The 15399-nt window shown below is 39.3% G+C and overlaps 1 protein-coding gene across 1 annotated transcript in view; it reads right to left on the minus strand.

The window, feature by feature from the left end:
• Positions 1-15399, minus strand: part of ASH1L (ASH1 like histone lysine methyltransferase) — a 217459-nt gene that overhangs the window by 18016 nt on the left and 184044 nt on the right. The window contains exons 14-16 of the mRNA XM_065878757.1: positions 3006-3114; positions 2411-2575; positions 2154-2248 (exon numbers count right to left, since the gene is read on the minus strand). Of these exons, the coding sequence (XP_065734829.1) occupies positions 2154-2248; positions 2411-2575; positions 3006-3114 (369 nt within the window). The remainder of the gene's footprint in view (positions 1-2153; positions 2249-2410; positions 2576-3005; positions 3115-15399) is intronic.

The raw sequence follows: 15399 nt of genomic DNA on the forward strand, positions 1-15399 counted from the left end.
TATTAATGTCTACTCTATGTAAGCCACTGTTATGATGACATAAATGAATACTTATCAGTGAAATCAGCTATTATAAAGAGAATTACATATGGAGAAACATTATTCAGTTTTGAATCTTGATTTATTTCACATAACACAAAACATTTCTCTGTAGTATTTACAAATATTTGACAAATACCACCTAAAAGCTGCAATAATTTTGGCAACTAAATCGGGGTGACTTGAAGGCAGAGCTTTATGGAGTATTTTTACAAATTCTAAAGGAAGTTGCCAAGATGAAGTATAGGCTTAGGATCAGCTATAACAAGGAGAACTGGAGTGGCAGATAAAGGCATAGATATTTAAGATGGATATGCACTGGGCAAACCATATTAGCTACAGTGCCACCACATGGATCTCTAAAGTTAAATGAGTTATATGTAACTTGATTAACCCTACACAATTTTGATGATTCCATAATTTGATTTTCACCCTAGCACACATATAAACAGATGTGACCTTGAATAAGTCTCAAACTATGTGCCTCAGTAAATGGAGATTAGACTAATTTTATAGTTCCTGTCTTTGGCTGCACATTGAGATCACTTGGGGAGCTTTATAAACTACTGATACCTGGGTTCCACCTCTGAAAATTCTGATGCGAGTGTTTTGGAGCGTGGCCTGGGCATCGGGAGTTTTTTGTTTGTTTTTTGTTTTATTGCGGTACGCGGGCCTCTCACTGAGGTGGCCTCTCCCGTTGTGGAGCACAGGCTCCAGATGCACAGGCTCAGCGGCCATGGCTCACGGGCCCAGCCGCTCCGCGGCATGTGGGATCTTCCCAGACCGGCGCATGAACCTGTGTCCCCTGCATCGGCGGGCAGACTCTCAACCACTGAGCCACCAGGGAAGCCCCATCAGGAGTTTTAAAAAGCTCCCTAAGCCACTATGGAGCCGAAGTAGAGAACCACTGGACTTCTCTGTTTTACTGATTTCTATGATTCAAAGTGAAATAGAATGAAAGGGGCTAAAATTTAGGAAAGTTGTAAATAAGGATGAACTTTCTAAGATATTGGAGTGTATAGTTAGGGAAGATGTAGGAAATGTCCCAACACAATTTGAAAAATAGGACATACATATTTACTTCTCTTCTGACATGGACAAATATTATCTCAATATAGGGAAAAGCAAAGATGACCATTAAAGATCCTTTTTATTGCTCTGTTAATTTATCAACAAAACAGGGATTCTTAACCTTTTCTGTGGCATTCATTCCTTTGGCAGTTTGGTGAAGCCCATGTAACCCTCCTCTGAACAATGTTAATTAAAAGTGCTTAAAATTTTAAGTAACTTCAGGGACTTCCCTGGTGGTGCAGTGGTTAAGAATCCACCTGCCAATGCAGGGGACACGGGGTTGAGCCCTGGTCTGGGAAGATCCCACATGCTGTGGAGCAACTAAGCCTGTGTGCCACAACTACTGAGCCTGTGCTCTAGAGCCCAGGAGCCACAACTACTGAGCCTGTGTGCCACAACTACTGAAGCCGTGCGCCTAGAGCCCATGCACTGCAACAAAGAGTAGCCCCCACTCGTTGCAACCAGAGAAAGCCTGCATGCAGCAACAAAGACCCAACACAGCCAAAAATAAATAAATAAATACACAAATGAATGTTAAGTAACTTTTAGTACACAGGATTAAAAGGAAACTGAATAAACTGAAATACAGTTTTCAGAATATTAAACAAAAACCCTGAAATTGTGATATAGAGATGAATCTTAATTTTTAACACATGACAAGATCTAGTGCTGGGTTTAACAACCATAGTAATTTTAAGATGGAAGTGAATGTAAATGATATTTTGAGATATCTGTAATACCTATAACATGATATGAAAACGTAAATATTGGTGACAAACTCATGGAAACTGCAACTACTATACACACACACACACACATACACATCTTTTTCTTTTGCTTACAGTCACATTTGAAGGAAATGCTAAATTTCAGTTAGAAATTAGGGAAAAAATACTTTTTCCCCCCACCCAAGTTCACCCCTGAATCCTTGTTTAAAGCCTTCCTGCACAAAATGTCTCAACTATACAGATGTTTAATAATTTTTAAATTGTCAAGCAAGTCACATAACTTAAAGAGTTTAGGTAAGCAAATCTCCTTTTTACCTCTCCCGATTGGACATTGGCTTCATTTGTAATTGGGGGGTCAATCTTGTTGGAGTGTTGATGTTTTCACTGGGTTCCTCAGAAAGGTGGCCTCTCTAAAAAACAGATGGACCAGATTGCAGGAAAAACAAGATAAATCATAAATCACCTCAAAGAATATTAAAACAACTCTAAAGATGCCACCCTTTGGTATTTCCCTTATTTCAATAATTGCCTCTAAGCAACTATTTGGGGAAAACCATGAGATTATTATTCACCCTTTTCTTCAGCTTGTGCTTAGACTTCCTCTTCTCTTTTGACCGTCCAGACTTTTTATGTGTGGTCACTGGCTGGCTACTTTTGTTGCTGGTGAGTCCATTCATGCGTTGACTCTTGCCTCCAATGATTCCTCGACATTTCTCAAAGCCGCACTTACACAGTTGCTTTGAAGGGAAAGAGAATAATGCTTTTAGCCTGCAGTCTCATTTAAAAGTTCAAATAGAATGCCTGAGCATCTGGACACCCAACAATAAGTTTGAGTCAAGAAATTTTCATATAGAAGAACATAACTGGTTGAGAATAAAATAAATGGGTTTCTACTGTAGTAGAAAGGAAAGATTAAATTTTGGGAAAACTTCACCAGAAAAAATTAAGAACTGACTGGAGACAAAAGATGATTGAGCAGTCTCTTCCACACAGTTCTGAAAGAATAACTGTGACCTATGTATCCTAGATAAGTGGAGTAAAGAGTGAAAAACTGTCTTCTCCAATGTATTTCTCAGTGGCTACAAATCAGTAACATTCACTGAAGGCCCATGTTATACAGAGTACTGTGACAAAGGTCATACACTCCTTTGAATTTATCATTCTTACCTGTTTTTCAACATTGAAAGAATGAAAGTTGTAATCATAAGTGAGTTCAGTACCAGCTGGCATATCTTTAAGAGCATATAGTCCAATCCGGTATACTCCATTAACAGACCTGTAGAGAAAGGAATGAGTTAAAGGCAGACATTCATGATACCATGCCCAAAACCCAGAAAAGTTGGTATACTGATTTCAAATTTGTCTTTGTTTCTGCGTCCAATTACTCAAGTCTCCTGGCCAATCACTCCATCTTTAATCTCTCTTTTCTTCTATCTAGCCTATACAATACTGACAGACTAACAGTCCTAAATCAGTTTTCTGGAAAACATGTTTTATGTTGTCAAAGGTCTTAACTTTTCCTGCTTGGTATTCAAAGTCCTTCTAACACATGGCTTTAGTCTACTTACTAAACAAATTAAAATTACTTTCTATGGGCTACCTATAAAAATCTTCTAGTTCCTACTAACCTCCATCTTTCTAACCTATACATGAGGGTCTCTTTTGTTCTATTTTACCTATGTTATTAATGAGCGTTCATGTACTGTTTGTTCTAGATGCTTTCTATAATAACATATAATTACAGCTAACATTTATTGAGTGCTTTTTTTAATATTCTTTTCCATTATAGTTTATTACAGGATATTGAATATAGTCTCCTGTGCTATACAGTAGGACCTTGTTGTTTATCTATTTTATATATAGTAGTTTTTATCTGCTAATCCCCAAATCCTAATTTACCCCTCCCCCACCCCCTTTCCTCTTTGGAAACCATAAGTTTTTCTATCTCTGTGAGTCTGTTTCTGTTTTGTAAATAAGTTCATTTGTACATTTTAGATTCCACATATAAGTGATATCATATGGTATTTGTCTTTCTCTTTCTGACTTACTTCACTTAGTACGATAATCTCTAGGACCATCCATGTTGCTGCAAATGGCATTATTTCATTCTTTTTTATGTCTGAGTAGTGTATATATATACACCACATATTCTTTATCCATTCATCTCTTGATGGACACTTAGGTGGCTTCCATGTCTTGGCTACTATAAATAATGCTGTTACGAACATTATGGTGCATGCATCTTTGAATTAGTGTTTTTTTCCAGATATATGCCCAGGAGCGGAATTGCCGGATCACACCTAGTTTTTTAAGGAACCTCCATACCGTTTTCCACAGTGGCTGCATCAATTTACATTCCTACCAACAGTGTAAGAGGGTTCCCCTTTCGCCACACCCTGTCTGGCATTTGTTATTGGTAGACTTTTTAATGATGGCCATTCTGACTGGTGTGAGGTGATACCTTGTTGTAGTTTTGATTTGCATTTCTCGAATAATTAGCAATATTGAGCATCTTTTCATATGCCTATTGGCCATCTGTATGTCTTCTTTGGAGAAATGTCTATTTAGGTCTTCTGCCCATTTTTTGATTGGGTTGTTTGTTTTTTTGTTACTGAGTTGTATGAGCTGTGTATATATTTTGGAAACGAAGCCCTCGTTGGTTGCATCGTTTGCAAGTATTTTCTCCCAATCTGTAGTTCGTCTTTTCATTTTGTTTATTGCTTCCTTTGCTGTGCAAAAGCTTATAAGTCTGATTAGGTCCCATTTGTTTATTTTTGCTTTTATTTCTATTGCCTTGAGAGACTGACGTAAGAAAACATTGCTGCAATTTATGCAGAGGATGTTTTGCCCACATTCTCTTTGAGGAGTTTTACAGTGTCATGTCTTATATTTGTCTTTCAGAGTGCTTGTTATATTAGTTATAACTTACTTAGTCCTCCTAACAACTATATTTAAAAAGGTAGTATTATAACCCCCATTTTCTAAATGAAGAAGCTGATGAACAGTGAATGTAAGAAATTTGCCCAGGGAAGAATCAACATTGTGAAAATGACTCTACTACCCAAAGCAATCTACAGATTCAATGCAATCCCTATCAAACTACCACTGGCATTTTTCACAGAACTAGAACAAAAAATTTCGCAATTTGTATGGAAACACAAAAGACCCCGAATAGCCAAAGCAATCTTGAGAACGAAAAAAGGAGCTGGAGGAATCAGGCTCCCTGACTTCAGACTATACTACAAAGCAACAGTAATCAAGACAGTATGGTACTGGCACAAAAACAGAAAGATAGATCAGTGGAACAGGATAGAAAGCCCAGAGATAAACCCATGCACATATGGACACCTCATCTTTGATAAAGGAGGCAGGAATGTACAGTGGAGAAAGGACAGCCTCTTCAATAAATGGTGCTGGGAAAACTGGACAGGTACATGTAAAAGTATGAGATTAGATCACTCCCTAACACCATACACAAAAATAAGCTCAAAATGGATTAAAGACCTAAATGTAAGGCCAGAAACTATCAAACTCTTAGAGGAAAAAATAGGAAGAACACTCTATGACATAAATCACAGCAAGATCCTTTCTGACCCACCTCCTAGAGTAATGGAAATAAAAACAAAAATAAACAAATGGGACCTAATGAAACTTCAAAGCTTTTGCACAGCAAAGGAAACCGTAATCAAGACCAAAAGACAACCCTCAGAATGGGAGAAAACATTTGCAAATGAAGCAACTGACAAAGGATCAATCTCCAAAATTTACAAGCAGCTCATGCAGCTCAATAACAAAAAAACAAACAACCCCATCCAAAAATGGGCAGAAGACCTAAACAGACATTTCTCCAAAGAAGATATAAAGAATGCCAACAAACACATGAAAGAATGCTCAACATCATTAACCATTAGAGAAATGCAAATCAAAACTACAATGAGATATCATCTCACACCAGTCAGAATGGCCATCATCAAAAAATCTAGAAACAATAAATGCTGGAGAGGGTGTGGAGAAAAGGGGACACTCTTGCACCGCTGGTGGGAATGTGAATTGGTTCAGCCACTATGGAGAACAGTATGGAGGTTCCTTAAAAAACTACAAATAGAATTACCATATGACCCAGCAATCCCACTACTGGGCATATACCCTGAGAAAACCAAAATTCAAAAAGAGTCATGTACCAAAATGTTCATTGCAGCTCTATTTACAATAGCCCGGAGATGGAAAGAACCTAAGCGCCCATCATCGGACGAATGGATAAAGAAGATGTGGCACATATACACAATGGAATATTACTCAGCCTTAAAAAGAAATGAAATTGAGTTATTTGTAATGAGATGGATAGACCTAGAGTCTGTCATACAGAGTGAAGTAAGTCAGAAAGAAAAAGACAAATACCGTATGCTAACACATATATATGGAATTTAAGGAAAAAAAATGTCATGAAGAACCTAGGGATAAGACAGGAATAGAGGCGCAGACCTACTGGAGAACGGACTTGAGGATATGGGGAGGGGGAAGGGTAAGTTTTGACAGGGCGAGAGAGAGTCATGGACATATACACACTAACAAACCTAGTAAGGTAGATAGCTAGGGGGAAGCAGCCGCAAGGCACAGGGATATTAGCTCGGGGCTTTGGGACAGCCTGGAGGGGTGGGATGGGGAGAGTGGGAGGGAGGGAGAAGCAAGAGGGAAGACACATGGGAGCATATGTATATGTATAGCTGATTCACTTTGTTATAAAGCAGAAACTAACACACCATTGTAAAGCAATTATACCCCAATAAAGATGTTAAAAAAAAAAAAAAAAAAAGAAATTTGCCCAAAGTCACACAGCTAACAACTGGGGGAATCAAGTTTCAAATTAAGGCAGGCTGGCTTCAAAGTCTTAACCACTGTGCCACAATCATAACAGGTTATCTCCTTAATTCTCAGAACAACCTTATGAGATAGGTATTATAATCCCTATTTATACATGAGGTATTTGTGTATTACAGAGTTTGTTCACAGTCACATAGCAATTAAGTTGCATTAAAAATCAGGGGATTAAGGACTTCCCTGGTGGTGCAGTGGTTGAGAATCTGCCTGCCAATTCGGGGACACGGGTTCAAGCCCTGGTCCAGGAAGACCTCACATGCTGCGGAGCAACTAAGCCTGTGCGCCACAACTACTGAGTCTCTGCTCTAGAGCCCGTGAGCCACAACTACTGCAGCCCACGCACCTAGAGCCCGTGCTCCGCCACAAGAGAAGCCACTGCAATGAGAAGCCTGCACACCTCAACGAAGAGTAGCCCCCACTCACCGCAACTAGAGAAAGCCTGCGTGCAGCAACAAAGACCCAACACAGCCAACAAAAAAAAAAAAAAAAGAAAAAGATATATATACCCCTATGTTCATAGCAGCACTATTAACAATGGCCAAGACATGGAAACAACCTAAATATCCACTGACAAGATAAATGGATAAAGAAGATGTGGTGTATATATGCAATGGAACACTACTCAGCCATAAAAAAGAATGAAATAATGCTATTTGCAGCAACGTGGATGCAACTAGAGATTATCATACTAAGTGAAGTAAGTCAGACAGACAAATACCATATGATATCACTTATACATGGAATTTAAAATATGACACAAATGAACCTATCTAAGAAACAGAGTCAGAGACACAGAGAATAGACTGATGGTTGCCAAGGGGTAAGGGAGTGGAAGAGGGCTGGATTGGGAGTTTGGGATTAGGAGATGCAAACTGGTATATATAGAATGGATAAACAATGAGGTCCTACTGTACAGCACAGGGAACTATATTCAATACCCTGTCATAACCCATAACAAAAAAATATGAAAAAGAATGTATATATATGTATAACTGAGTCACTTTGCTGTACAGCAGTGTACAGGTAATTCAACTATCCTTCAATAAAAAATCAATAAAAAATATTCTTCCATTTTTCCATCTAGAAAGGTGATTGTTTCAATGGTGATATTCAGGTCTAAGATTCATCTTAGATTAAGTTGTGTGTGTGGATTGATGTAGGAGCCTACTGACTCAGCACCACTTATTAAAAAACCATCCTTTCCTCATTAAAAAAAAATTTATTTATTTATTTGTCTGTGTCGGGTCTTAGTTGCAGCAGGTGGGATCTTCGCTGTGGCATGTGGGAACTTTCATTGCAGCACGCGGGCTTCTCTCTAGTTGTGGCACATGGGCTCCAGAGTGTGCGGGCTCAGTAGTGTGGCGCACTGGCTCAGTAACTGCAGCATGTGGGCTCTCTAGTTGTGGTGCACAGGCTCCCGAGTGCACGGGCTCGGCAGCTGTGGTACGTGGGCTTAGGTGCCCTTGCAGCATGCGGGATCTTAGTTCCCCGACCAGGGATTGAACCCATGTCCCCTGCATTGGAAGGCGGGTTCTTAACCACTGAACCACCAGGGAAGTCCCCATCCTTTCCTCATTGATCCACAGTGAAACCTTAGTCATAAAATCAGGTGACAGTACATTTATGGGCCTTTGCCCAGACTCTCTATCCTATTCCATTTGTCTATTAATCTAGCCCAAGCAAATACATACTGTTTTAATTAGTGTATCTTTACAGTAAGTCTTGAAATTGGTAGTTTAAGTCCTTAAATTTTGTTCTTCAAGATTATCTTACCTTTTTTAGATCTTTTGCAATTACACGTTTCAGAATCAGCCAATTTCCATAAAAATTGGATTTTGATTGGATTTGAATTTTTAGATCAAGTTGGTAAAATCTGACATCTCAAAAATATTGAGATTTCTAACCCATCAATATGGCATATTTCTCCATTAATTGTCCTTTTCCCCAATAATGTTTGGTGGTTTTCAGTATAGAGGTCTACAAACTTTCATTAAATCTATTCCTAGGTGACTAACGTTTCATGAAGTGAAACAGAGGTGGTGATAGTGGACACCGTTATAGAAAGTTGTTCATATTATTCTATTTTCTTTAACTATGTTAAAACACATGTAACAAAGTTTATAATCTTAACCATTTAAAAATGTACAGTTTAGTGGTATTAAGAACATCCACATTGGACTTCCCCGGTGGGCCAGTGGTCAAGATTCTGCGCTTCCATTGCAGGGGGCGTGCGTTCAATGCCAGGTCGGGAAACTAAGATCCCACATGCCACGTGTGGTATGGCCAAAAAAAAAAAAAGAACATCCACATTGTTGTGTAGTTATCACCACCATACAATCCCGTAACTCTTTTCATCTTGTAAAACTGAAACTCTATACCTATTAAACAATAACTCCCAACCCCTCTTCCCTTCAGCTCCATACAACCACCATTCTACTGTCTCTATGATTTTGACTACTCGTAAGTATCTCATATAAGTGGAATCATACAGTAGTATGTTTCATTTTGTGCCTGGCTTACTTCACTTAGCATAATGTCCTCAAGGTTCATCCATGTTGTAGCACACTGCAAAACTTCCTTTTAAAGGGTGAATAATAATTCCATTGTATGTAAAAACCACATTTTCCTTATTCCTTCATCTATTACGGACACCTGGGTTGCCTCCATATTTTAGCTACTATGAATAATGTTAATAAAATATGGGGGTGCAGAGACTACCCTGGTAGTCCAGTAGGTAAGACTCTGCACTCCCAATGCAGGGGGCACAGGTTCAATCACTGGTCAGGGAACTAGATCCCACATGCATGCTGCAACTAAGATCCCGCATGCTGCAACTAAATATGCCACAATGAAGATCCCACATGCTGCAACTAAGACCCGGTGTAGCCTAAATAAATAAATGAATGAATAAATAAATAAATATTTCTTTTTAAAAAAGGAGTTCCCTGGTGGTCCAGTGGTTGAGAATCTGCCTTCCAATGCAGGGGATGCAGGTTTGATCCCTGGTCAGCAGCCTAAATAAACAAACAAACAAACAAACATTTTTTTAAAAAAAGGAGTTCCCTGGTGGTACAGTGGTTGAGAATCTGCCTTCCAATGCAGGGGACACAGGTATGATCCCTGGTTAGGGAACTAAGATCCCCACATGTCACAGGGCAACTAAGCCCATGCGCCACAAGTGAAGAGCCTGCGCGCTGCAACTACAGAGCCACACACTCTGGAGCCCACGTGCCGCAACTAGAGAGAAGCTTGTGCACCACAATGAAGAGCCCATGTGCCGCAACAAAAGATCCCATGTGCTGCAACTAAGACTGACGCAGCCAAAAATAAATAAAAATTAAAATATGGGGATGCAAATATCTCTTTGAGAACCTACATTCAATTCTTTTGGGTATATACTCAGAAGCTGAATTGCTGGATCATAGTGTAATTTTATTTTTAATTTTTTGAGGAACCTCCTTACCCTTTTCCACTGTGGCTATACCATTTTTAGATTCTCAAGAGAGCATAAGGGTTCCTCTTTCTCCACATCTTCGTCAGCACTTATTGTTTTCTGTTATTTTCACAGTAGCCATTCTGAGGGTGTGAAATGGTATCTCATAGTTTTGATTTGCATTTCCTTAATGATTAGTGATGTTGAGCATCTTTTTATTTGCTTATTGGCCATTTGTACAATCTTTGGAGAATGTATATTCAAGCCCTTTGTCCATTCTGAATTGGGCTGTCTTTTTGTTGTTGAGTTTCAGGGTTCTCTATATATTCTGGATATTAATACCTTATAAGATAAATGACTTGCAAATATTTTCTCCCATTCTGTGGGTTGCCTTTTTTTTTTAAAATTAATTTATTTATTTTTTGTCTGTGTTGGGTCTTCATTTCTGTGCAAGGGCTTTCTCTAGTTGCGGCAAGCGGGGGCCACTTTTCATCGCGGTGCGTGGGCCTCTCACTGTTGCAGCCTCTCTTGTTGTGGAGCACAGCCTCCAGACGCGCAGGCTCAGTAGCTGTAGCTCACGGGCCTAGTTGCTCTTTGGCATATGGGATCTTCCCAGACCAGGGCTCGAACCTGTGTCCCCTGCATCGGCAGGCAGATTCTCAACCACTGTGCCACCAGGGAAGCCCTGGGGGTTGCCTCTTTACTCTGGGAATAGTGTCTTCTTTTTTTAAAAAATAAATAAATTTATTTATTTATTTATGGCTGTGTTGGGTCTTCGTTGTTGCGTGTGGGCTTTTCTCTAGTTGGGGTGAGCGGGGGCTACTCTTCATTGTGGTGCGTGGGCTTCTCATTGCAGTGGCTTCTCTTGTTGCAGAGCATGGGCTCTAGGCACACGGGCTTCAGTAGTTGTGGCACACGGGCTCAGTAGTTGTGGCTTGTGGGCTCTAGAGCTCAGGCTCAGTAGTTGTGGCGCACGGGCTTAGCTGCTCTGTGGCATGTGGGATCTTCCCGGACCAGGGTTCGAACCTCTGTCTCCTGCACTGGCAGGCGGATTCTTAACCACTGTGCCTCCAGGGAAGCCCGGAATAGTATCTTTTGATTTAAAATTTTTTATGAAGTACACTTTGCCTATTTTTTCTTTGGTTACCTGTGCCTTTGGTGTCATATCCAAGAAATTATTGCCAAGTCCACTGCTGTGAAACTTTTGTTCTATGTTTTCTTCTTCAACTTTTATCGGTTTAGGTCTTACATTTAGGTCCTTGACTGGTTTGAATTAATTTTTGTATACGGTGTTTGGTAAGGGACCAACTTCATACTTTTGCATGTGGATATTCAGTTTTCCTAGCACCATTTGCTGAAAAGACTATATCCCTTTTCCACTGAATGGTGTTGGCACAGTTGTAAAAAAAATCATTTGACCAAATATGTGAAGGTTTATTTCAAGGTTCTCTATTTCATGGGTCTGTGTGCCTGTCTTTATGCCTATACCATACTGCTTTGATTACTATAACTTTGTAGTAAGTTTTGAAATAAAGAAGTGTGAGTCCTCCAGTTTTGTTCTTTTTTAGGATTGTTTTGGTTATTTGTGTGTGGGGGGTCCCTTGAGATTCTATATGAATTTTAAGATGGGTTTTCTATTTCTGAAAAAAAAAGAGAAGTCTTTGGGATTTTGATAGGGATTGCATTGAATCTGTAGGTCACTTTGGGCAATACTGACATTTTAGCAATATTAAATCTTCTATTGAACATGGTATGTGTTACCATTCATTTATATCTTTAATTTCTTTTAGCAGTGTTTTATAGCTTTCATTGTACAATTCTTTCACCTCATTGATTAAGTTAATTCCTAAGTACTTCATTCTTTTTCATGATACTGCAAATGGAACTGGTTTTGTAATTTCCTTTTCAGATTGCCCACTGTATATAGAAACGCAACTGCAAGAGACTGTACAATATACAAATAGAGAAATTTTTATTCTTCTTTTCCAATTTGGATGCCTTTTATATTCTCTTTCTTGTCTAATTTTTCTAGCTAGAACTTCCAATATTATTTTGAATAGAAGTGAAGAAAGTGGGCATCCTTGTCTTGTCCCTGATCATAGAGGAAAAGCTTTCAGTCTTTCACCATTGAGTATTATGTTTGCTGTGGGTTTTCATATATGGCTTTTATTATGTTCACGTAGTCCTTCTATTCCTATTTTGAGTACTTTAAAAAAGTTATTTCATTTATATTTATTTTTGGCTGTGTTGGGTCTTTGTTGCTGTGCGTGGGCTTTCTCTAGTTGCAGTGAATGGGAGTTACTCTTCGTTGAGGCGTGTGGGCTTCTCATTGCGGTGGCTTCTCTTGGTGTGGAGCACGAGCTCTAGGCACGTGGGCTTCAGTAGTTGTGGCGCGTGGGCTCTAGAGCGCAGCCTCAGTAGTTGTGGCACACGCACTTAGTTGCTCTGTGGCATGTGCAATCTTCCTGGACCAGGGCTCGATCCTGTGTCCCCTGAACTGGCAGGTGGATTCTTAACCACTGTGCCACCAGGGAAGCCCTTGTTGAGTACATTTATCATAAAAGGGTGTTAAACTTTGTCAAATGCTTTTTCTGCATCAACTGAGATGATCATGTGATTCCTTTTCCCCTTCATTTTATTGATGTAGTGTATCACACTGATCAATTTTCATATGCTGAACCATCTTTGCCTTTCAGGATTAAATCCCACCTGGTCATTGTGCATAATCCTTTTAATATGCTGTTGAATTCTGTTTGCTAGTATTTTGTAGAGGACTTTTGCATGAATGTTCATAAGAGGTATTGGTATCTAGTTTTCTTGTAGGGTCTTCACCAAGCTTTGGTATCAGGGTTATGCTGGCTTCATACAGTGAGTAAGGAGGTGTTTCCTTCTCTTCAATTTTTTGGAAAAGTTTGAGATGGGTTGGTATTAATTTGGTAGAATTCACCAGTAAAACCATCAAGTCAAGGGCTTTTATTTGTTGGGAGATTTCTGATTCAATATCCTTACTAGTTATAGGTCTATTCAGATTTTTAATTTCTTCATGATTTAGTCTTAGCAGGTTTTGTGTTTCTAGAAATTTGTCCATTTCAACAAGATTATCCAATTTTTTGGTGTACATCTGTTCACAGTACTCTCTTATAATCTTTTTCATTTCTGCAGAATTGGTAGTAATGTCCCCACTTTCATTTCATTTGTCTTTTAAACATTTATTTATTTATTTGGCTGCTCTGTGTCTTAGTTGCAGCACGTGGGATCTTTCAGTTGCAGCATGCAAGATCCAGTTCCCTGACCAGGGATAGAACCCAGGCCCTCTGCACTGGGAGCATGGAGTCTTACCAATGGCACCACCAGGGAAGTCCCTCATCTCATTTCTGAGTTTAGTAATTTGCGTGCCTTTTTCTTTGCCCATCTAGTTTTAAAAAAAATTATTTTCTTTCTTATTTTTTTTGTTGAGTTGGGTCTTAGTTGCAGCACACATGGTCTTTGTTGTGGCACATGGGAGCTTAGTTCCCCAACCTGCAACTTCTGGATTGGAAGGTGGATTCTTTTCTTTTTTAATTAATTTTTGGCTGCGTTGGGTCTTCGTTGCTGTGCGTGGGCTTTCTCTAGTTGTGGCGAACGGGGGCTACTCTTCGTTGCAGTGCACGGGCTTCAGTAGTTGTGGCTTGTGGGCTCTCGAGCACAGGCTCAGTAGTTGTGGTGCATGGGCTTAGCTGCTCCATGGCATGTGGGATCTTCCCAGATCAGGGCTCAAACCCATGTCCCCTGCATTGGCAAGCGGATTCTTAACCACTGCATCACTAGGGAAGTCCCAAGGTTTGTTGACTATGCTTATCTTTTTGAAGAACCAACTTTTGGTTTCATTGATTTTCTCTATTGTTTTTCTATTCTATTTCATTTATCTCTGCTCTATATTATTTCCTTCCTTTTGTTAACTTCAGGTGTAGTTTGTTCTTTTTCTAGGTCATTAAGTTGTAAAGTTAGGTTGCTGATTTGAGCTCTTTCTTGATTTTTAATGTAAGCATTTATAGCTATAAACTTCCTACTTAGCACTGTTCCTGCTGCATTCTATAAGTTTTGGTATGTTGTGTTATCATTTTCATTCATATCTAAGTATTTTCTAATTTCCTTTGTGATTTCTTTTCTGACCAACTGGTTTTGTAAAATTTCCAATTTCCTTTATGTTACTGATTTCCAACTTCATCCACTGTGGACAGAAAAGATACTTTCTATGATATCTGGCTTTTAAAATCTATTGAGACTTAATTTGTGACTAACATATAGTCTACCCTGGAAAATGTCCCACGTGCACTTGAGAAGAATGTAAATGCTGTTGTTGTTGGGTGGAGTAGTCTGTAATATCTTTTAGATCTAGTTGGTTTATTGTGCTAAGTCCTCTGTTCCTTACTTATCATCTTTCTGTTTGTCGTATTCATTACTGAGTGGGGTACTGAAGTCTCCAATTATTATTGCAGAATTGTTTATTTCTCCCTTCAATTCTGTCAGTTTTTGCTACATATATTTTGAGGTTCTGTCATTATGTGTGTAAATGCTTACAGTTTTTGTATCTTCTTGTGGAAACTTTCTAAAAAACACATGTCCTTCTTTGTCTCTTGTAACCTTTTTGGGTTTAAAGTCTATTTTAGCCATTCGTGCTCTCTTTTGGTTACTATTTACATGAAATATCTTTTCCCATACTTTCACTTTCAACCTGTTTGTGTCTTTGGATGTCAATTGAATCTCTTATACACAGTATATAGTTGGATCATGTGTTTTTACTCTATTCTGCCAATCTATTTTAAAAATTGAGGTATAATTGAGATAAAATATTATAATAGTTTCAGGTATAACATAATGATTCATTATATGTATATATTGCAAAATGACCACCACAATGAGTCTAGTTAACATCCACCACCACACATGGTATCAAACTATTTTCTTGTGATGAGCTCTTTAAGATTCACTCTCTTGGGCTTCCCTGGTGGCGCAGTGGTTAAGAATCCACCTGCCAATGCAGGCGACACAGGTTCGAGCCCTGGTCTGGGAAGATCCCACATGCCGTGGAGCAACAAAGCCTGTGCGCCACAACTACTGAGCCTGTGCTCTAGAGCCCGTGGGCCACAACTAGTGAAGCCCACATGCCTAGAGCCCGTGCTCCACAACAAGAGAAGCCACCGCAATGAGAAGCCCACGCACCGCAACGAAGAGTAGCCCCTGCTCGCCACAACCAAAGAAAAGACCGTG

Source organism: Phocoena phocoena, chromosome 1, assembly GCF_963924675.1.
Source record: "Phocoena phocoena chromosome 1, mPhoPho1.1, whole genome shotgun sequence".
Taxonomy (NCBI): Eukaryota; Metazoa; Chordata; class Mammalia; order Artiodactyla; family Phocoenidae; genus Phocoena; species Phocoena phocoena.